This window comes from Cyanistes caeruleus, chromosome 24 (genome assembly GCF_971803275.1).
Source record: "Cyanistes caeruleus chromosome 24, bCyaCae1.hap1.1, whole genome shotgun sequence".
Classification (NCBI taxonomy): Eukaryota; Metazoa; Chordata; class Aves; order Passeriformes; family Paridae; genus Cyanistes; species Cyanistes caeruleus.
In genome coordinates, this window is record NC_141724.1 from 284,977 (window position 1) to 308,490 (window position 23,514).

The 23,514-nt window shown below is 54.4% G+C and overlaps 1 protein-coding gene across 1 annotated transcript; it reads right to left on the bottom strand.

The window, feature by feature from the left end:
* Positions 1-1,466: 1,466 nt before the first annotated feature.
* WNT2B (Wnt family member 2B) lies at positions 1,467-16,987 on the bottom strand. Its single transcript, XM_086861892.1, has 5 exons — positions 16,681-16,987; positions 5,663-5,883; positions 3,855-4,132; positions 3,299-3,563; positions 1,467-2,489 (listed from the first exon to the last, which is right to left on the bottom strand). Exons 1-5 carry the CDS (start codon positions 16,842-16,844, stop codon positions 2,260-2,262), a joined length of 1,158 nt encoding a protein of 385 aa, XP_086718018.1. The 5' UTR covers positions 16,845-16,987; the 3' UTR covers positions 1,467-2,259.
* Positions 16,988-23,514: the final 6,527 nt, after the last annotated feature.

Consider the following 23,514-nt stretch of genomic DNA (forward strand, 5'->3'; position numbering starts at 1 on the left):
CAAGAGCAGGGTGCAGTGCAAGGTGCTGCACAATCCTCTTGTGCTGTCAGGGAATTGGTTTAATTCTGTAAGAAACAGGTTAGGCAGTGGGAAGATGGGATTCCTGTAATTCTCTTAAGTGCTCCATTAAAATGTCACCTTTTGGCTTGGCTGTGGCTTTGCAGAAGCTCTGCTGAAAGCCCTTTATCTGCATGAGCACTCTTGGGGGTTTGGCATGGAGGAAGGTGCTTAATCCAGCCCATGGCAGGCTCTTTTAATTCTTGGAGCATTCCCCCATTAAAACATGTTTCAAAAAGGATTTCTCTCCCCACTTAAACTATTATTTCCTAGGGCCACTGAGTAAAGTCCCTGTTTGGAGATGCTTTGGGTGCAGTAGCTGATGGGTGGCTTAGGACCAGAATAATCTTCTTTGCCTTAATCCCATCCTGCTCCTTTGACCTTCCTTCAGACTTTGCTCTTGTAGCCTGCTCAGCTCTCTCCTGCCCACACTGCTTCCAGGAGAAAACCCCAGCTTCTCAGGGACCCCTGACATTCCCTCTGCAGCAGTAAAACAGACTCAGCAAAAAGTATTTGCAGGTCCCTGTTGACTTGGCCTTTCTTATTGTTACAAATTTGGAACTTCCATGAAAACTTCCTCTGTATGAAATGCCCTCACTTGCCCATCAGCACAATGCTGAGCAATATTAGGAAAATGAACCCCATTTTTCCTGACTGAGGGAGGAGGCACCTCTGCCTGGGGCAAGGTGCAGCCTAGAACTGGTGGGGGAACTGCAGGAGCACCCTCAGCTTCAGCAATTGCAATGATTTAAGGTAATTTTTTACCTGGGTCACTTTGGTTTCCAGGTTCAACTGTTACACATTGCACTTGTTTGTGTGGATTGGGACCTTTTGACCAGACTCCATAAAATATCTGTATACTAAATAAAGCATTTTTATAATGTCTGCTTGTTCAAACTGGTGGAGAAAAGAAGAAATTTGTAGAGATGAGGGGTGGATCACTGTAACTTTCCTGCCAGTAGCTCAGCAGCTGCCTTCCCCTCCCCTCATCAACTTCAATTTTAATTGATTATGTTTAGAGTGCTTGGGGGTTTTCTAATGGGAAAGATTTATTTAGCATATCCTGCTCAACCCAGTGCTATAGAACCATGGAATGGTTGGGTGGTACAGGACTTTAAACCTTATTTTGTCCCACCCCCTGCCAGGGGCAGGGATACCTTCCACTCCACCAGGTTGGTCCAAGCCCTGCCCAGCCTGGCCTTAAACACTTGTGGGGATGGGGCATCCACATGTCCTGAAGCGTGGGGCTGCTGAGACAGGATTCCCCTGGGGCTTTGGATGCTCAGCTTTGTAGGAAGCTTTGGGACAAACAGGAGCTGCAGACAGCAGGGAAGACAAAGACTGCAGGCTGGTTCCTGCTCTGAGGGCATGCCCGGCTGAGGGTGTAAGAATTCAAAAAGCAAAGGACGTCATTTTCTGATACAGTTTTATAAAGAATTTTGACTTAAAATAATAAGCAGTATACACAACATACACGAGTTGTACAGAGATGCTGTTGTATCGTTGACTTCAGAACCTACCAAGAAGTTCACAGGTCTCATTTGCTCTCTCAGGCGCCCCACCAGCAGCTAGAGGTGGCCTTTGTGCAATCCTTCAGGGTTCAGTTCCAAGTTACAGCTCCACTGGTTCCCTGTGCTGGGACACAGGGACAAGCCTCGTGCAGAGGTGACTCTTGCTCAGTGGGGTTAGTGATGTGTCAATCTGCTCGAGGGAAACACGGGTGTCATGGAACTGTTACAGATTCACAACACCCTTCCTCTGGCCTTGCAAAAAAGAAAAAGCAAGAATGCTTTTGCAAGAGTGGATTATTCTGAACTAGTGTTTTTTGCTGGTGAAGCTTTACTGTAACGTAGATTCTGTGGGGAGGTGCAGGATTCCTCAGCCATCACGTCCTGATAGTCAGTCCCCAAATCTGTATTGGTTGCACTGTCCCTTTGCCAGGAGAACCTTTGCAGGTTCACAGTTCAAGCAAGGATCACAGCCTCCTGCTGGGTCAGGGATTAGTTTTGCTGAGCACATCGAAGGGCCCACAGTACCTCCTGGGAACTGTAGTCCTTTCCTTAGTGCTTTGTAGAATTAATTAAATAAAAGCCATGCAGCTGAACTACAGCTCCCAGAACATCGTGGCCCTCAGGGCACAAGGGTTTAAAAAACATTGCAGGGGGGGTGGCAGTGGCTTCTTCCCTCAGTGCTCCCATCTCCTCAGGTCTGGTCCAACCACTCAGCCCGTTTGGGTGCTTTACAGGTGTGCACGTCCACAGTGTCCTCGCACTCCTTGCAGCGCACAGCGCAGCACCAGTGGAACTTGCACTCGCACTTGGTGACGCGGGTGACGCGCGTGGTGTCGTAGCCGCGCCCGCAGCACATCACCTCGCAGCCGTCCGTCCCGCGGGACACCTTGCTGCACACCCGGCCAGCCGTGCCCAGGGAGCCTGGGGAGGAAGCGACAGCAGGTCAGGGTGCTCCTCTCCATCGTGCTCCAGCACTTCCCCACCCACCCACAGGAGTTACTGGTGACACTGAGCGTCTCCTTCTACCATGGCGACCTTGGGGGCAACTGCTTTAGGGGGGAGGTCCCCTTGTTCCTGCTGCAGTGGGGTCTCCAAAGGCTCCACTCCAAATCCTGCACTTGCTTTATGGACATGGGATGCCACAAGCCCGGCCAGGGATGCAGCTTTGGTGTCTCTCATGTCCCTCATGATGGAGGGTTGGAATGAGATGATCTTTCATGTCCCTTCCAACCCCAAACATTCTGGGTGTCATTCATGACAATCTGCATGGCCCCTTTCCCATGCCCACTGCTCAAGCCTGTGTTTGCTACTGCCAGAGCACAAGAGCTGTAGGGGACAGGGATGGGCTCTCTGCAGCCCCTCTGTGCTTTGGGGGACCCCTGGAGCAGTGTGTGCCCACCGAGCCAGGCTTTGCAGCTGGAAAAGCTCAGAGCTCTGTGCTCAGGCTGAGGATGGTAGGACCATATGCTCCTGACCAAGCTCCCATGGCTGCTGCAAACTAAACTGGGAATGCTCCAGGCTGAGAAACCATTGGTCATCTCTGCAGGAGTCCGGCAGCCCTGATACCTCTTCCCCAGTCCCATCACAACCTTGGGCTGTGTTCAGAGGAGCAGCTGGCAGCCTGTGCACAGAACAGCTGAGCCCCCGGGCTGGACTAGCTGGGAGCTGCTGGCCTGTTGGGAAGGGAGGAAGAGATGCTTTTGGGTAATGACTGGAGCTCTGGGTTTTACCTGCTGACTTGTCCATCACGCAGTAATCAGGTGAGTTCTCAAAATACACCAGATCTGTTTTTGTGGGCTTCCTGAAGTTCTTGTTGGCCACTGTGAAGCCAGTGCCATCCTGATTCATTGTCACCTGGATGGCCCCATTGTATTTCCTCCTTAGGTAATCCCCTGTTTTTCGAAAATCTGACATTGCCAGCCAACAAGTCCTTAGTGTGCAGGAGCCGCTGACCCCGTGGCATTTGCACTCCAGCTTCAGGAAGCGCTTCACAGCCTATGGGAAGAGGGATGGGTAAGGACCAGTGGGCACCTTTGGCATCAGGCACTGCACCAGTGTCTGCTCATTCCTGGTGCAGCTTATCAGCCCTTGGCTGTGTGGGATGGGGCTCCTAATGGGAGATGGGGCTGCGTACGGAGGTCACTGGTGCCAGCATCATCAAGGGCACAGGAGGCAAAGGTAAGCGAGGTCCTGCCATCCCTGTGGGGCCATTCCCTCGGGCAAAGCGTGCAAAGGGTCTCCGTGGGAGGGGCGAGCGCTGGGCTCTGTGGCGGGGGCTGCACTCACCATCCTCCCGCAGCGGTTGTTGTGCAGGTTCATCAGCGCCCGAGCATCCTTCACTTTTTTTTCCTTGGCATCCACAAAGGCTTTGGCAAAGCGGATCCCGTAGTTGATGTTGTCGCTGCAGCCGCCCCAGTCGAACTCCCCGCGCTCATCCTTGGAGCGGCCTCTCTTGAGCGGGTCACAGCTGCACACCTTGAGGTCCCCTTGGCTGCACGCCCGTGTGATGGCATAGACCACCCCGGCCGAGGAGATGGCGTAGACGAAGGCGGCCTCCCTGCTGCCTGCCACGGGGAGAGAAACAGGGATAGGGCGTCAGTGTGCCAGGCTGTGCCCAGTGCCTGCAGCCCATGAAGATCTGGGGCGTGGGGAGCGAGAGCATCCTGTATGGGGGTAATCCAAACTGCTACCACAGCGTCCAGCCTCGGCTTCCTGGGAGCCCTTCACACTAATTGCAATGTCATGGCCACAGGAGCTGAGACCAGCCAGCATCCTTCCCCAGGGCCACTCCCTGTGCTCCCTCCTGGCGCTGTGTGGAGCGTGGAGGCACTGCCAGCTCTGGCCAGGCTCTCCTCTCCCTGCGCAGCACAGCTTGCCGCCTGCTATTTTATGTCTCTGGTTCAAGTTCGCAGCTGTTTTTATAATGTTGTAAAAGAAGCTGCAAATCAAAACCATGTTAGTCTTCATTTCAAGAGCCTTTGAAAGCAACTTCAAAGGCAGCAGAGCTCTCTTTGGGCCTCGCAGGATGGGGCTGTGGCGAGGAGCTTTCATCATTCTCCGTTCTTTGCCAGGAGAGGATGCGAGCAGGAGAAAAGGTGCCGTGATGGGAACAGAGAGGCTGAGCAGGCAGGCTGCAGCATGGCAGGGTGAATGCTGGAATTCAGCATTCCAGTCCCCTTCCCTCCAGTCAGGTTGGGCATCCTGGCTCGTGGCTCTGCTGCTTGTCCACCCCACAGGTAGCTGCCCCATCCCCCTGCCAGCTAGAAGCAAGCCCCCCACTCACCAGCTCCTCCTGTGGTGCTCATGTGTCCTCCATACGAGCTGCGAGTGGAAAGACTCTTCCAGCCGCTTTTGATTTGGAGGCCACATGGCTGGATGCTCCCAGCACGCCATGGGATGCAGCAGCATCTGTCCTGCAGTGCTCCTGCCTGTGCCGGGGCTTGAGCCCGCTCCCAGGGCCTGTTTGCTCCCCAGATACTCCCAGGGCAGCTGGAGCCCATGATGCTGCTCCTGCTCTGGAGCCGCCCCATCCCTGTCCCCATCGTGCCTTTCCTCTTTGTTCACTGGCTACATTTCTTGGGTGCATTCCTGCTTGAGCTGTATCCATCCCTCACCTGGAGTGGGAAGGTCTCTCCCGGGCAGGGGCCATGCCCAGTCCTCTGTGCAGGGCTGGCACCTGCCCCGTGTGTCCTCCTCCACCTCGGAGCCTGGAGCAAGGATTGGAGCTGCATCTGTGCCTTGCCTCCCTTGCCATGTGAGAGAACAGCCAGTTCCCACGTGAATTGCTGAGTCCTGGCCAACCCCTCTCTCCAAATATTTATATATCCCATTACTGTTTACATATGAGCCTGTTCTCCGGAGGTGTCTCCTCCTTTGCCCTTCTCCCCCAGTGCTCCCCCTGCTCCATTTCATCTGGTGCAGCTATTCCAAATGCAGTGCTCTGCTCCCATTACTACTTGATTAATTTACAAGGAAAAGCAAAGCTCTCCTCAGGGAGTAATCCAAGCCACCAGGCAAGGCAGCCCAGCGGGAGGAGAGGCTCTCCCAGGAAGACAAGGCACACGGTGGTGGGAAAGGGACAGGGCAGAACCTACTTCGCAGCATGACCCGGCCGAAGACAGTGTGGTCCCGGTCCAGGGTGCTGCAGTTCCAGCGGTGGTGCCGGAATTGGTGCTGGCACTCCCGGATCCACTCCTTGGCTCCCTCCCCAACTGACTGCATGATGTCAGGGTACCTCTGGCAGAGCTGTCGCTGCTTGTTCACCAGCCCGGGGATGTTATCACAGATCACCCTCGCTCCCAGTGCCCCGATGTACCTGTGGGAGAGAATGGTGCCACATCACTGCCCTGCCTGCAGAGGGGACTCAGAATCACTGAAAATCCTGAGTGGGATGGGACTCACAAGGATCATTGAGTCCAACTCCTGGCCCTGCACAGAACATCCCCAAAATCCCACCCTGTGACTGCAAGTATAGTCTAAATACTTCTTGAGTTCTGGCAGCCTTGGGGCCATGACTACTGCACTGGGGAGCTTGTTCAGTGCCCAGCCACTTTCTGGGAGAAGAACTATTTCCTAATATCCAGCCTAAACCTCTGACACAGCTCCAGGCACTGCCTTGGGTCCTGTCCTTGGTCACAGAGAGGAGATCAGAGCTGCCCCTCCAGTACCACTCAGGAGGAAGCTGCAGACCCCAATGAGGTCTGACCTCCGCCTCCTCCAGCTGAACAAACCAAGTGACCACCAGCTCCTCACCCTACTTGATGGGCCTTATATTGAAGTCTAGCTTTCCCTCTTTCCTTTCTAGCTGTGTCAGAGCTGCTCCAGGCTCTTCCCAGAGTGACTCCACACAGCACTGTGCCCCCTTGCAGCATCCCATTTGCATGGGCGAGCTGTGAAGCACATGTCAAGACCTGCCTGGGGCTGTGGTTCAGACAGGCAGGACACAGGGACAGGGCACAGCTGAGCCATCCCTGACTTTTTGTGTAATAAACCAATCCCAAACTGCACCAGCCAGGAGCAAGCAGAGCCTTTCTCAGTGTGTGCATCCCTGCAGGAAGAAGCAGGGAGTCTGTGGAGCTCATCTCCCGCCGCAGACAGTCAGCTCAGACAGGGTGCTGTGAGTCACGGGATGTCTCCCATAAGCCTGGGCTGTGTCAACTCCTGGGGCAGCAGCAGAAACTTGCTGATGTGCAAAACCTCCCTCCCACCCTCTTCCCAACATCCCCGCGCTGTCGCTCAGCCCTGCTGAGCACAGCAGGATGGAGCCCAGCTGAGCCCAGCACGGCTCATGCAGGCTCTGCCCTGTCTCCTGCCTGCTTTTGTCGGGAATGTCCATGGCACACACACCTGTGATCATCTCCTGGTGCTGCATTCCTTACCCACACTGCTATCCCCCAGCTGTCGATTCCTCTCTGAGCATCTCCTGAACATTTACTCTCGTGCCCTGAAGTTCCAGAAGTGGCGGAGCTTTGCTGTGGCTCCCACCTCGTGTCTCTGTATCGCGGTCCCCTCCCTGCAGCAGTGGGGAGCAGAAGACACGGCACAAAGAGCAGCCTGCCAGAGCCTGGCTGAGCCCCATGGGCAGCTTTCCACAGCCACGGGGGAGGGACCTGAGCTCTGCCCCGCACTCTCACACCAGCCCGGACAATGGCAGCGACGTGGAATTTTCCATCCCAGTCAGCTCCCGCCTGCACCACCCGCTCGCCCCTCTGGCTGCTTGTGCTTGAGGATGATTTTTGCCGCAGAGCACGGAGCTGGGATTCTGGCTGGAAGGGATGAGGTTTGGGTGATATTCAGATTTTTTCTAACCCCCAGACTGGAAGCAAAAACCTTCCTTCAATAATAATAAAAAGCAATAAGCTTGGACAATATTTCATTGTCTCTCTCTTGACATGTTCTCTCAGTTCTATCCACCCCAGAGAGGGCTCCCAGGCTCAGGAAAGCCCTGCAAGCACAGAAAGCAATGGGATCTGTTCCCTCTTTTAAAATATTTTGTTTAAATGCTGGCAGAAGCACAAGGTCATCTCGGGCTGGAGCTGAGGATAATAAACCCAGCTCCCCATGGCTTTGCAAGACCAGACTCCAAGGGGCAGCGAGCACTGTTATCACAGGCATGCTCACCAGCCTTTCATCCTGAAGCAGAGGAACAGGGAAGCAGCAGAAGCTGTTAGGGAAAGAAAAGCCAACAGGAGCTCCTCAAGCGCTGCCGACTGTGGGTGTTTCACTGCCTCGCTCGTGCCAGACTGTGAGAGCAACCCATTCCTTCCTGCGGAGGGCAGGGCACGGCAGAGGAGCATCCCAGCAGCTGGATGATGGCACGGTGGCGTCGAGTGGGACTGCAGAATTCCTACGGGGAAGCATGGTCAGGTCCCCAGCCCGAAATTCATTCTGCCCAGCCAGGATGGGGATGGCTGGTTTACCCTGCCTGGGCTGGCAGGAGCAGTGATGAGGTGCTGCAGGATCCAGTAGCCAAAGCTTCTCTTTGCTGGAGAATAGTGATGCTGGGGAAACTGGAAAAGCGAAAATGTTCCGTGATGGGCCACCTCACCAGGGGCCTTGTGGGGACCCCATCCCCTGCCTTGCACCAGCACTGCTGAGCTGGGGCGCTGGTCTCCAGTCACAGCAGCGGGCTGGGACACAGCAGCTGCTCCCGGACTGGAGAGTGATGGATAAAGCACTAACAGCATCCCCTGGGAGACCGAGATCAAGGGAAACCCTCCAGACAAGATAAACACTAGGCACTCCCTTTTTCACACTGGAAACTAATTACTGCTCCTTAATTCTCCTGCCAAATACCCAGATCAGAACAAACATTATCAGCAGAGAAAGTGGAAGGAGAGTAGTGCAAAGGGCACCAACTGCTGCAGCAGCACCTCGCCATGTGCACCCCAGAACTGCCAGGGTCAGTGGCTGCATCTCCCTTTGCCCCTGGCAGTGGATTTCCAACAGTGCCTACAGGATTCCTTCAGAGTTTATGTACTGAAATGTAACACACAACTAAAGGGAAATTCCTCCCATGTCCTGGAAAGGCTGTGGTTATCTCGGCAAGGACGAAAGCTTCCACTTGGTGAGAAATGCTCCAGTTCGGTTCAGTTACTCTGAAATGCAGCAAGACAAGGAACATCAAAAAATTCTGCCAAGCAGAGTTTTGGGAGGGAAAAAACCCAAACATTTGTTTTGGATAGATGAAAGTATCCCTTCCAATTTTATTTCTCAAAATCTGTGACATTTTAAAAACACTGCAATGGGACAGACAATGGATGTTCTGAGAAGTCCCCAGCTGCCTTATCAGAACTTTGTTTTTGAACAAATGAAGCTGTGCTGGAAGTGGCACACTTCTGCAGAGTTGTTCTCTGGGAAAATCTGAATTTTCCAGCTGAAAAAAGCCCCACACAACCCAAGCCCTGAGTTCGGAAAAGTCTGTGAGAAACAACTGCTGGTGCTGGAGGCTGCTCAGGCCTGGACTTCAGGGTTGGGAGGAGAGAGGCAGGAGCAGGAGCTGGGCAGTGAGGGGGAGCTGGAGGAAGGGAAGAAGGAAATGGATAATTGAGTGCACGTGGGGATAAGGATCCCCCGCTCAGTCCAGCTCGATTCCATTCGCCGCTGCCTCCTCAGGGTGCCCAAAGCCCCGGCATCGCCCTTTGCCGGCTGCAGAGCCGTTTGCCCAGCCGGGCAGGGCTGGCACCGTCCCTGCGGCCCCTGGGCTGAGCGGTCCGGCAGCGTCGCCTCTCCCCGAGCGCCGGGCATGGACACCCCACGTTCCAGCTCTGGAGCCCTGCTGGCTCCCTGGCAGCCCCCCTGGTCCCCGGAGCCGCAGGGATGCCCCGGGGGCTGCGGGAGCTCGTCCCGGTGCCCGAGGAGCGGACGCAGCCGTCATGCGGCGCCTTCCAAGCTGTTCTTGCGGAGAGTCTGCTGACTTCGGCTCTTGTAAACAAGGAGAAACCTAAATTGCTTCTAAGATAAACATGCAAATCAGAGGCAGACGCATCTATTTACTTGGTAGCGTGCGGGCTGTTGCAGCCCCGTCCCGCGGCTCTGCGCTGGGTGGCTCCGGCTCCTGAGCCTCCCCCAGAGCTCGGCCAGGTCCTGCCCAGGGCACAGCTCACAGCTGCCCACGGCCGCGCTCCTCCCTGCCCCTGCTCGCAGGGAAACAAACGCCTCTTGGAAAATGAGGACTTGAAGAAAGAAATTAATGTAATGGGAAATGGTAAAATTACGTGGAATCAGAAACTGTCCCGGTGCTCTTCCATAATACCAAGGTGTTCCTGCAAAATGAGTGCCCTAATTTAGTTTCCAATAAATTTATACTAGATGCTGCTTTAGCTAAGACTTAATTTTTCATCATTACATAAGGCATTGGAAAACCTATTTGAACATGACTTGATTTTAAAAGGGAAAACTTTGGATTTGCCATTCTCAGACAAATCAACATTAAAGTGCTCTGAATTAAAACATCTGCTTGAAACGTTATAAATTCCCATCGTGGGTTGCATTAAAGGCACAGATTTAAATCTGATTAATAGAAACTTAACTAAAATCACTGTCACAGCTTTATCTGGGAGAAGGATGTCTGTGCAAGCAGCTCAGGTGATGCTCAGGATCCAGGTGTGAGGAAGCTCACGGAGCCCACAACTGGTCCTTGACACACAGAGAACCAGTGCATGAGGCTCCCTCACTCATTAATGCCACTCATTCATGGAGAGAGAGTTTGTGGGTGAAAACTCGAGCATCCCAAAACTTTGCCAGTAGTTTTCATCTCCTTGTTTGGTGGCAGAGCTGGGTGGGAAGAGGAGCATGGGTGGACACAGAGCCCAGGGCCAGGAGGAGCTCTGGCCAGACACAGCACCGTGAAGCCCTTCAGCACGATGGCTTTGAGGTGGAGGGATGCTCCTTCCATCAAAGGGTCTCCACAACGGCAGCAGGCTGGGCTCTGACATCCCAGGGAATGGTTTTCAGATGGAGAGTTTGTCTTTCCTGGCACAGCTGCTCCCTGCCAAGTGCAAGGTGTGCTCAGCTGGGGTAAGGCAACCTGGAATCCTCAGCCATGTCAGCTGCTCGCAGAGCTCTGGGTAGTCTTTGCTTCTGAGGTCTGAAAAGAGCTCTGAGGCTGAGCAGAGAACATGGTCTGGCTTCTTGGTGGCATCAGAGGCTGCTGGAGTCCATCCCCAGGAAGAGTGATTCCGTTCCCCATTGCTCTGTCCTCTGACAGTCCTGAAGGATCACACCGAGATCCAAACTATCCTGACTTCTGCTCTCTCCCCATCCACTGAGTCCTCATGAAATCTGTATTTTGGAGAGAGGCTGGTAAGCCATGGGCAGCTATTGGAGACAGCTTGTGCAGATCGGATCAAATCCAACATCCCTGCCTCTTTGCCTGCTAAGGAGCAAATTCCACCATGCCTGGCAGCATTTCACCTCCTCAAGTTCTTTGCATACTTCCCAAGGATGCTGCACCTTCCCTCCCCTGCTCTCCCTGCTGTGGCAGACAATTTACAGCCAACTGCCAAGCACTTTGGGTTGCAAGGTGCTATACACATCTGAGACATTATTTTAGTATTACAAACCCTGAGTATTTTATTAAGCCCCACTGGGAACAGGGCCATCCTGGCCTGCTGGAATTGTTAACGCCTTTGAGTGATTAATAGTCCTAATTTCCTCACTTAGAGTCACTACTCTGGATGTTGAGAACCTTAGTCTCACTTCAATAATTTTTAATATCATAATGCTGAGCCACTACCAGTGCCACTCAAGGGACATATTTTTCATTTTCTGCATCATTATCTTTCTTTTCCTTGTGCATCCCTCTTTTAAAGCTGTCTGCCTTCAGATCCTGGTCAGAGTCCCCTCTCTGGTTTTCCTGCACCCCGTGTAGTCACTGGGATGTAGTTTCTGTGAGGACTGAAACACTGTGGTCCTGGGGAGATGGAGCAGGTGGGTGCTGTGGTCTGCTGTCCCCTGGGCAGATGTGGGAGGCTTTCCTGCTGGCATCTCACATAACAGTAACCTGAAAACTGAGGTCTGAAAACTTTGGCCAGTGCTGGGTAAAAGCTGTTCCCCAGGGACATTGTTGGTGGTGCATGAATATAAAAGAACTGTTCATTAAAAATATGCTTTGCCTTTAAGGACCCATTTTTTTCTCCCCAGATCTCAAAGTCCTTTGCTAAGAGGTGGGAGGTAAGATAGCCTCTGATAATAAAGCTGGATGTATGATTCTCTTTTGCATGGCACCTCCTGTGCCACCCAACAGGGTGTGAGCTGCTCCAAGAGGAAGCTCTGTTTCCATGGGCTCTGGCCCAGCACAGATCTCCTCATGGCACTGCTGAAATCACTTTTGGTAATGGTAAAAGCTAATGAGTTTGGAAGAGCAGAAGGATTTTTTCCTGCTGCATTTCTTTCTGATTTCCCATAGGTGTAAGTGACCCTAATGAAAAATGGACTAAGCAGCACAGTTAGGATTATTGTAACGGTGCAGAGTGATGGAGAGAACCCATCTGTTCCACCCACCCTAACCAAGAACACCAGGGCTGCTGCAAAGGCCACGGGGTTCATTCTCCATCAGTCTGACATTACTTTAAAGCTTATTTTTCACAGCATGGATGCCTGGACAGCCAGAGCAGCAGAGTGCCTCAGGATAAAGACTTCCTGGTCACTGACCTCCTGCTTTTATTGCCATGCAAAGTGCTCTGCAACAACAAACTGACAGCCGGGGCAAACACCCCGGGGATCTCCGTGTCCCAAGAGCTGCACGTCCTCTCTCCTTGGAGGTGGCAAGTTCTGCTCCTGGAAATTTGTCCCCTGTCCCCACTAATTCTGAGGAGCTGGAGCTGGATGCTTTAAGGTCCCTTCCAACCCGTTCTGTGATTCTACAATTCTGTATCTTGCCTGCAACGGTGCCAAGGCTGAAAGGGTGAAGAGCTGAGCGGCAGCAGAAGCAGAGGTGGCGCAGGCACTGGCTCACCCATGGCACAGGATGGGCTCATAGCTATGGACACACAGCCCTCAGAGCCCCCACACCCCTGTGAGACCCTCTGGGAGCAGAGCCCTCGGGGGCTGCTGTGGGTGTGCCCAGCTGAGACTGGCACGGAAGGGAGGAGCAGCACCCCCGCGCCCCAGAGGGTTCCATGGTGGGCTGTGGAGCTGCTCCATGCAGCTGTCTTTCCCTTGGCATAATTTCAAACATTCCTATTTATGCTATTTCCCCTCCCACACACCTTAGCATGATGCCTGCTTAAACGAGCCTCTCTCTCTCCTACATCCTGTATCCACATATGTGGGGCTCTATTTTCCACCACTCCCTGTACCTGGACCATGAGCAGCACTGGTGCCACAGCAGCCATACATGGCAAATCCTGCAGAAGAACAGCCCATCGTGGTTGGGTGGAATGTCCCCTTCTCCATCTGCATGGGGGTGTCCTTCCCAGGCCCTTGGCCAGAGCCCAGCACCGTGTCCAGGGGTTGCTCTAGCACAGAGGGAGACACAGGCAGTCCTGCTTCACAATTTGCCCTTGGCATGTTTTCCGTGCCCATAAACACACTTCACCTTCCCTGGCCAAAAAAGGGAGCTGGACCATGACAGCTGCCTGACTCTGGGCTGGTCATCCCTCAAAATCCCCATACAGGCATCACACCCTGGGAGGCAGCAGCTCTCCTGGAGCCTGACAGCACCAAGGGTAGCCCCATGTGGTTGCTGGGCTCCCACACACTCTCCAACCCACACCCAAACTCGCAATCCTCTTCCTTCCACAGATTTGTTTTATCTCTTTGGGAGCCTGATGCCTCCCATCTGTTCCAATGCCAGATGAAATTAAATATTTGTAGTTTCCAAGGGCTGTGGTTAGCAATAAACAAGTTCTCTAACAAGGATTTGGTATGCTGGGGAGCTGGGGGGGTCTGTGTGGGTTGCAGGAGAGTGGGTGTGTGTGAGGGTGGGATGCAGGGGGATGTACAGGGCTTTGTGTACATTTTTCTTTAACCAAACCTTTAATTTCAGAATGGCTTTCCACACCACAACAGCTCGCTGGGCTCTCAATAGCGAGTAAACTCTACTTAGTTATTTACACCAAGTTTGTTTATTACACAGTTTATGTTTATAAGCAACATTTGTCTAATCTCCCAAATCTTTCCAAAGGAATTTCAGAGGCCGCTTTTGGGGTCTGACGGCCTCACCCGGCGCAGCCCTGCCAGCCACCCCCGACCACGCTCTTCTCCCTACCCAGCACATGCAAGTGTAAACGGGATTTAGGGATTTTCCCCTTGCATTCCTTCTTAATTTCTGTCTGTGTTTCAGCCGGTATTTTGTTGCTAAGTAACACTTTGGAAGCATTTATGCAAGGGTGCTGCTGCCCACAGCCACCCCGCTGTCACTGTTAGTCACAGCCCGGCCACAACCACACGGGCCACAACCACAGTGTCCCCAACCTGTCCCCTCTGAGCTCTGAGCACGTGCACACGCACACCCACAGCCACTCTTTGGGATGCCAAAGTTCACCAATTCCTGGCGTTGATGTGAGGCGGTTGGGCCATGCCTGACGTCACTGAAAATTAATAATTTGCAGTTGTTTAGAAGAAACATTTGGTTGATATTTCCTTTCCGTGTACTGTGATCAGAGTGGACCCAGTTTTTCCTATTAAACTACTTAAAAAGTTGACTCTGAAAATGAGAAGCATTTCCTCTAGTTCCACAAGTTTATTGTGTGTGAATCCCTAGAAGAATTTGGCAATAATAATTAAAATAAGGAAAGATGATGTACCACCAAATGTATTTACTGTAATATCAGTGGTGCTAAGGATGTGCTTGGAAACCTATGCAAATCACTGAATAACTTTTTCCCAAATCACAGCTGGTTGAAACCATTTTCAGTGAAACACAATTTCATCTAAACACTCTATTTTATCTGGACTGACATGTCCAACACATCAGCACTTGGTTCAATTCAGGCTTTTCTTAGGAATGTTCTGCTTTCCAGAAGAGAAAGTTCAGTTGAAAGTGTGAATCTTAAGAGTTTAATCTATTCCATTTCTAATGGTTTTTGTTTTAAAAGTCGTGTATTTAAGGTCCTTGGGACCAGTACTGCTTGGCAAAGATGTCCAGAGGGATTTTGCCTGGCTGCCCCGGGGAGCTCCCTGCTCTCCTCTCCCCTCGAGCTGCCAGCCAGGGACTGCCCGGCAAGCTGAGAGCACAAACTGCTGTGGGAGCTAAATCTAGCTTCCTCCAAACAAGCCACAGCTTCTGAGGCTTAAAACGTGGCTGGTTTTCCTCCCGCTTGCTGGGAAGCGACACACGCTTGGAATGAGGGCAGACCACAGCGGAGCCGTTGTGGGGAGAAGTGGGGTACGAGAGCAAGGGAAATAGGTGGTTTTAACTCTTCTCCTAAAGAAGGAACTTTCACCCTTCGGGCATCATCCACGTGTGCTACCAGAACTGCTCATCTCTGGGCAGATGATGCTGTGACTACTCCATTCCTCCTTTCCTTCCAGCTCTAACAAACTCCTTCCTTCCTTCTTTCCTTCTTTCCTTCTTTCCTTCCTGCCTGCCTCTCAGCTTTTCACATTTTACCAACCTCACCTTGCCCACAGAAGCTGTCCTGCCCTCACCTGCCCTGCCGGGTTGGGGCAGAGCTGGCTCTGGAAGCCAGGTCAGCGCTTGTATCAACCTGAGACTCCCCAGCACTGACTCATTTTCTCTCCCAGCGATTCCAGCTCCCCTCAGCTGACCAGGCTTCGGGAAAGCTCCTCTCGGCGTGCCTGTGAACAGTGTGAAAGCGCCTTGCTCTTTCTACTTTCCGTTTGCCCCCTAAAGCATTTTCTGGTCTCTTGAAGAAGTTGCTTTTGTGCTTGGTTGCTGCCAGCTGCCCTGTCCCCTGTCCCTGAGCTTCCTCCCAGCCCCACAGCTTTTCCACCCGCCTTTCTCAGCCTGGAATGGCTCTTCTGGGAAAGGCAGCCCGGCCAGACGTGCTCTCAAACTCCGGGAATACTTGTCCTATCTGCATGTGCTCCCGGTCCCTTACAGAATGCTCCACGGTAGCTGAGAATTTCCAGAAACTACTTTTTTCTTTCAGTGGCAGATGGGTTGAATTTGATGAAGTTTTGCCTCATCCACCGTGATCTGTTAATGATGATGAGATTGGCATGGAAAACACTGTTTTCCACAAGATTAGAGAGGACTTTTAAGGGTGGGGGACACTGAGAACTTTTCTGCAGCCAACTATTTTTTTTTTTTTATCCTCCAGTGTTGCTGAACTACTGAAACAGCCCAAGGTCTCTTGGAAAATTTCTCGGTCCTTGTTTTCCTAATTACTGTTATTCTGCATAGATGCATTTTCATTGTTACACGAACCGGGGCAGGAGGAGATTAATTTCCAGAAGGTTTTTGTTATGGCCTCATTTCTGTCTGTTACAAAGCCTCATCTTATCTAAAGGAAGGGGGACATCAACTTCTTCGCTTCCCAGGAGCAAAGTAATGTCATGCTGTAATGCTGTGCAGGCAGCAGCGCAGCCCGCGGGGATGGGAGCTCCGGGCTCAGGGTGGCTCAGGGGCTCCAAGCGGCCGTCGCTTCCCCCGGTCTAAAGCGTGGCTCTCAGAGCTCCCGCAGCCCGCGGGCTTCGGCTCCCGACAGAGCCGGAGGTCCCTGCGGCGAGTCCCATCCCCAGGGAAGGAGCGGCGGCATTTTCGGGGTGCCCGTGACCAGCGCGGTGACGGCGCCCGAGGAAAGACTCGGAACCGGCCCCGGGGCGGTTCCGTCCCCGCCGCCCCGCTCCGGGAGTCCGGGAGCGGCACAGGTGGAGCCACGGGGAGCCCGCAGAGCCCCGGCCGGTCCTCGCCGGCTCCCACGGCCGCACGTCGGGCTCCGGCTCCGGCTCTGCGGGGCTCGCGGCGCTGCCGTCGGCGCTGCCCCCACCCCCAGTCGTTCTTCTCCGTCCCCATCCCCATTCACGTCCCCACCCTGTCCCCGTTCCCGTTCTCATCCCTGTACTCCATCCCCGTCTCCATCTCCATCCCCGTCCCTCGACCGCGCCCCACGCACTCCCCGGTGCCCGCGGTGGCCCGGGGTGGCCCGGGGTGGCCCGGGGTGGCCCGGGGACCGTCGGGTCGCCGTCGCGGGGTCTCACTCACCACCACGAGGAGTCGGCGCGGGGCGTCAGGGCGAGCAGGAGGAGGACGAGGGGAAGGCAAAGCCGGGGGGCCGCGCCCGCCGTCCGAGGGAAGGCTCCGCACTCCGCACGCCCGGGGGCCACGGCAATCCCAGGAGGCGCTTCCAGGCGGTTTGGGCTGAGCATATCTCTCCGGGGCGGGGTCCAGATGGAGAAATGACCGGGGAAGGGGGTCCTGCCCGCTCTCCCCTCGGGGCACTGCCCGTCACGGCCCCGCGGCGCGTCCGCCGGCTCCGCGCTGCTGAGCGAGCCCCGGCTGGGCCCCCGCGGCCGGGCTCATTCTGCTGCGGGGGGCGGCGGGGGGGCTCCCCCGGGGCTGCGGGGCGCTCAGCGGGGCCGGCGGCTCCCGAGCGGAGCGGGGCGGGCGGCGAGGCCGGGCCGGGCCATGGAGGTCCTTGCGCGGAGGGCGAGGGCGCTCTGGGGATGGGAGCGCGGGGGCCGCGGCCAAATATCGCCGGCGCCCGCCGGGCTGCGGGCTCTCATTGGGCAGAGTCAGAGACGCGGAGCCGCCGCTCCGGCCGGACCGACCCCCGCCTCCCCGAGGGCACGTCGGACAGCCCCCTCCGGGCTCCTGCCCCCTCCGGGCTCCTGCCCCCTCCGGGCTCCTGTCCCCTCCGGGCTCCTGTCCCCTCCGGGCTCCTGCCCCCTCCGGGCTCCTGTCCCCGCCGCCCCGCACCGGAGCCGCTCCCACCGCCGCTCCCGCACCCGCGGGGATGCTGAGCGGAGCCGCCGGTCGCGGCCGCCCCGTCGGGGCCCTCCCGGGGAAGGGGCTCAGCGGCGCTGCGGGATGCGGGGTGAGGGATGCGGGATGCGGGATGCGGGATGCGGGGTGAGGGATGCGGGATGCGGGATGCGGGATGCGGGATGCGGGATGCGGGATGCGGGATGCGGGATGCGGGGTGAGGGATCCGGGATGCGGGATCGGGGTGCCGGGGCTGGGGCCGGCTCCGCCCGCGCTCGGCCCCGCCAGGTGTCACTGCTGGGTGCAGAAGCGCAGGGCGAGCCGCGCTCCGCGGGGCCCCGCGGGGCTGTGTCCGCCCGCAGCAGCGCCCCGGGCCGGGCAGCGCACGGAGATCGGCTCGCCGGGAGCTGGCGGCTCCGCTGCGGGGCTGCCGGGAGGATCCCAGCCGTGGGGCGGAGGCGGTGCGGACCCCACAGATGCCCGGGGACCTGCAGGTCTGGGGCACAGCGACACAGTGGGCATCCACTCCCTGGCACGGTGATGGCCAAAGCAAGAGCCACCACTGGGTATCGGTGTCCAAGCTCACACACAGCCCTTTGCACTAACTGGGCGAGGGCTCTCCCTTCTCTCCGTGTCTCTGTCACCTGAGCTAGCGGATGAACAGCCCCGTGTTCTCAGCTTTCCTTCCTTCATCGCTCTAAAACTGACACTTGGTGAAGACCAACCTTGCCTGGCAGTTCCCTCTTCTCTTCCCCACGCGGTCCCTGGCTGGTCCTTTCACACCACGGAGATGAGCAGGCATTTTGGTAACCTCTCATTGTCAGCACTTTTGTGATGTACCTGATTAATTACTGGGACTGTAAACCCCATTATCCACCAAAGTCCTTTCCACATTGCCAGAGCCCTCGGCCGCCCCCTCCCCTCCAGCCAGCTCAGCTCATTCTGCTCTTTCCTTCCTATTCCTGTTCAGATCAGTGACTTCCCCAGCCTGGGAGAAACACGGACTAGAAGCTCACACATCGTTATAATCCAATTATGCTTTGGAAAACTGCAGTGACAGAAAGCTGATGCTGGTGGGGTGCTGTCCTTTTGTCCCAGAGCCCACACAGAATATTGCATTACAGCTTATCCCCAAAGTGGACTAAAAAGGCTGATATTTATAGACTGGAAGGCTGTGAATTTGTTCAGAAGACCCATCACAGTGGGCAGCATGCTGGAGGCTCTGCTGTGGCCGTTTTGTGAGCTTTTCTGTTACTGGGTTGTTTTAACACAGAGACAGGGGCTGGACTCTGAATCCTGCTCTCATGGGAGGGAGAGGGAGGAGGTGACAAGCACGATGTTCATGTGAACGTGCAGGTCTTGTGTGAGACCTCTGGCTCGGGATGAAACTCAGGATGGGAGAAGACACAGCAGTGCAGGCAGCAGTGCCAGCCCTGGGAGAGGAGGGTGATGTGTCTTCAGGAGGGGTCACAGCTGAATTTTGGTGTGAGGTGAAATGTTCAGGCTGGGTGTCAGAGCTTTGCACCCAAGATACTGAGTTTCTCTGTCAGCCTGGTGGCTTGTTTGATGCTCCTCTCCATAAAAGCCGGCTGACAGCCCAGGCACTGCCTGGGTTTGCAATGGGCAGCAGAGAGGCCAGGACAGCTCTCACTCCAACTGGGCAGAGCCTCGTGTTTGATCTTCCATTCAAATTAGCAGCGCTCGGGGTGTCTGGGTGCTTCGTCCACATGAGCTGCGGTGAGTAAATAAACAAGGCTCTGCTTTCAAAGGCTTTCACAGTTCATTAACTTCAAAGGAACGGGCTCTCTATTTTCTTAGCAGGTCGGTCATTCCACAGCCGTACTCTGGATGCTGAGGGTGGTGGCTGGTGATGCCAGGTAGCCGGGGCAGCTGCTGCAGGTCCCGGTGTCACACACAGAGCTGTGGCGAGGGGCACAGGAACAGTCCATGGTCAGTGTTATCCCGAAGGAGGAGAATTTCTTGCCCCAAAGAGCTGCTCCAGAGGTGGCATTCAGCCTGCAGTGTGCTCGAGGCACCAGCAGCCAGGGTTTGCAAGCCATGGATGGTCCCATCTTTGCATGGAGATGAAGACAGAGTGATCTTGCCTGCCCCTGTCCTCTCCTGTTGTCTCTCCTGTCACAGCACTGGGTTCCTGCTTTGGCTGTGCAGGCACAGGGGCTGGGCTGAGCCAAGGTGCAGAGGGATTGCCCCTCCAAAGCCCGTGCTGGGCACTGCCAGGGAGCTCACCTTTCCCTTGGCACTCCCAGGAATCACTCGGAGCCTTGCATAATCACAGCTGCTTAAAACAGGGAAACATCACTGTCCTGGGGTTACCCTCAGTGCCATGAGGTGCTGGCTCACCTCATGGGAAACCCTTTTTCTGAGGGAGCAAAGACCTACTGTAGACATATTTATTGGGAACTTATTTTGGGGTTGATAAAGCAGCTCAACCAAAGTCCTGGACTTGTGGAGAAGGGACTGGGGAGGGCTCCACTGAGCTCATTTCCAGCACGGCTGGGGACAGTGCTGGACATTGTCACTGCCCAGCCCAGTGGCACCAGTGGAGCCCCAGGAGAGAGGTGGGCCTGAGACAGGTGTTCCTGCTCCGTGCTGGGGCATCTGCTGCTGGCCCTGACCCCCACATTCCCCAGATGGTGAATGATGCTCAGGAGCAGTTCCAGCTCTCTGGAGACAGGGTAGGGGTTCCTTTCTAGGATGGGTAAGGGGTTCCTTGCTGGGGGACAATACCAGGACATGAAAGCCATGGGAGCCCCGGGCCCTCTGCAAGCTGCACCTGGTCCAGCAAAGGTGAGCATGTGCTTCGTGTTGAGTCCTGGTGACTCCAGCACTTGGCTGTGGTAGGAAGGTCTTCTATCCCCCAAAAGAACACTGCTCCCAAAGGCTGAGCAGTCCCCAGTTAGCCCCTGGCTATCTCCCTGGGCTCTGAGATGTGAAGAATGCATTTTGGATAGATACAAATAACCAGAGCAATGAATTGACCCTTTGATATGGCCCCCACCTCCATAGGAACAGAAGCCAAACAAACAAGCCCTGTTAGCAGAGTGACAGCATGTGCTTAGTTAGTCTATCCCCTGCTTCCAGTGTTAATTACTTTGTTCCTTCTCAAATTAATTGATAAATTGCACTGTGGACATGCAGTGCCTCACCTTGTACATGTGGTGTGTGTGACCCTTTGGCCTCCGTTGCCGTCTGGGCTCAGACACTGTGGGTTCATCCTCCCCTCCCACATGTGCCCACTGGAGCTGGGCAGCTCCTGCCTGGTGAGCATGGGCAGGGGAGCAGGCTGCAGGTTCAGCTGCAAGCAGGAGTAAAGGTCAAATAGTGGAATTAAATCCCTGATGTCAGACCTGGGTTTCCAACCAGGAGCTTTTGTGCCTTTCCTGATGCCTTTGCCAGGTGTGGTGCTCTGGAGAGAGCTGGTTTCCCAACATGAGATCCAGCGATGGCATCAGCTTGGCCCTGGCTCCATCCCTCCCTTCCTTGCCCACCAGACTGACAGGCTTCTCTTGGAGCACCCAGGTTCAGATGGATCACCGCAAATCCAGCTGTGTTAGTCACAGAAGTCACCAAAGGCCAGAAATGGTGCAATAACACCTAAAAACACCCACACTGCCGAGCAGCCCCGGTTTCCATCATCCTGTAGAGGCATCTGTGTATTGTGTGTGCGGGAGAGCTGGGGAGAATCCGGCCATAAATCCTGGCGGCCTCCGCGTTCAGCCCGGTGCGTCTGGCAGGCGCGAGCTGTCATCGGCACATCAGACAGGCTGAGATTTGACAGGCCTGTGGAAAAACACGGGGTGACATCACGCAGAGACACCAGCCCACTGATTAATCTCCGAGGTCAGTGGCTGCTATATTTATAACCAGGGAAGGGTTTGAGGTGGGTTTTTACAGGATGGAGCAGCACGGGCTGCCTGTTCCTCATCCCCGGAGCAGCTGCCTTCCCGTGCACACCTCTGCCTCCTCTGGGCACTCCTGAAGCTGAAATGGGGCTCGGGAGCACCAAAATCAAGCCTAAACCAGCACGGGAGCCCAGCTGGAGGGACTGGTCCCACCGTGGCACTGGTGCACCTTGTCTGGATTCCAGCTGTTTCCTTTGCTCCTGCAGTTTCTCCTTACCCCCCCAAAAAAAAACAGCTCAGCTCCCCCCGAAACACAGCACGTCAAACTTGAAATGTTTTGTGAAACTCTGTCAAGCTTTGGAGGAAAGGGAAGGTGGTCTGCAGGGCAAAAACATTCTATTTCTTCAATTTCAAAACAACATTTCCCATTTCCAATGGCTATTTGTTCAGTGGTTTTTAACATTCTCACTTTGCTTCATAACACAAACCAAAATTACAGTCAAAGTAATGTATTTTGAATTTATCAGTTTGAAGCATTTCAAGCCATCCATTTATCCAGGTTTTATTTTACAGATAACCTGGAAAGCTTTGGGGTGGGTGATTCTGAATTGGAACAGAAACAGGTTTTAAAATGTTTTGCAAAGGCAGAACTTCATCCCCGTTGCCAAGAGGGAAGTGGCCAAGGGAGAAAAAAAAGCCCTATCGGGTATATCTTTAGCATTGTTTCTAAGTGGAGAATTTTCCCTGTGATTAATGAAAATGGGGAAATTGGGCCAAATCCTGCACATGCTTTGACCACAAAGCTTGTACAAACACGTTGGTCGGGCTTTGGCTGGAATGAGCAGGTTTAATTAGCTCTCTCCTATCTAGGGATGCGGGCTGGTGCTGTCAGTGCAGGGAGGGATTTATGTTTCCTTTTCCTCAGGAATATGATCAGTGTCTGAGTATTAAAAATAATCATTTCACTAAAGTAAGGCAAATTTCTTATCCTACACTGCTGATAGTGAGGGGGACTCTGTGAGCCACAGATGTGGGTTGGATGGGTGCCTGACAGTGATGAGGATTTAGTGCTGCTGTCATGAACCCACGCTCAGCTCCTGGACACAGCGCTCGCCTTCTCCTGGGTGCAGGTGACCCACCTGGGTGAAGATTACTGCTCTTACACAGCCTCACCTCGAGTCCTGGGTGAACCTTGGAGCACCACAGTGTAAGGAAGTTATAAAGCTGTTAGAGAATGTCCAAATGAGGGACATGAGGATGGTGAAAGGTCTAAAGGAACCATACAAGGAGTAGTTGAGATGATTTCCTCTGTTCAGCTGCTCCTGGGCTGGTGGCATCATTGCAGCAGCTTTCCTGATCAAAGTTCCCTTGGGTGTTTTTCTGCCCATTGAGACAGGAAATGCTGTGCCTCCCAAACCTGATCCATCCTTGCCTGCTCCCTAGTGCAGCCCAGGGTGGTCACTGAGTCCTGATGAAACACCACTGAACTTGAGGTTTGGCATGGTGGGGAATCTGGAAGGAAGAAGAAGGTGGTATAAGCGAGGTGTGGAGAGCCCAAGCATAATTCCAAACTAGGGCAGGAAATGCACCACACACAGCTCTAACCTTATCATCCAGGATGGATTTGAAGTGCTTCTTCAGTGACTCATCATCCCTGAATGGGTTTGGAGGACTGTCTGCCAGAGAGGAAAGGCCAGAGAGCTCAGATCAGATAACAGGTTATAGCAAAGCCTCACACTGCCGTGGGGCGTCTGCCAGGGCAGCAGCCACGGCTGCTCGGCCCTGGGGAGGCATAAAATGTGCTCTCTCCAGTGTGGTTCAGGTGGTCAGGGGCTGGAGAACAGGGCCTCCTTCTCCTCTTTCTGAGCACAGAAACACAAGATGGTTGGGTTGGAAGGGACCTTAAAGATCATCTTGTTCTGAGCCCCTGCCAAGGGCAGGGACACTTCCCACTGCACCAGGGTGCTCCATGGCATGTCCAGACTGGCTTAGAAGAATTCCAGGGATGGAGCAAGGTTCACACTCAGTCCTGGCCAGTCGCATTCCATGGACACTCTTGAAGGTGCCTCTTGCCTCCTTCAGAAATTCCTTGTGAAGTTTAGTGGTTCCTTGTAGCCGGGCTCCCAGAGTCAGGTGGGGATGGGGGAAAATACAGTCTGAAACACACATTACTGAGTGCAACCTGCTGTAAAAAACCCTCTCTGTATTGTGCCTTACATGAAAGATCCTGCTGTGGTTCAGAGGTTAACTT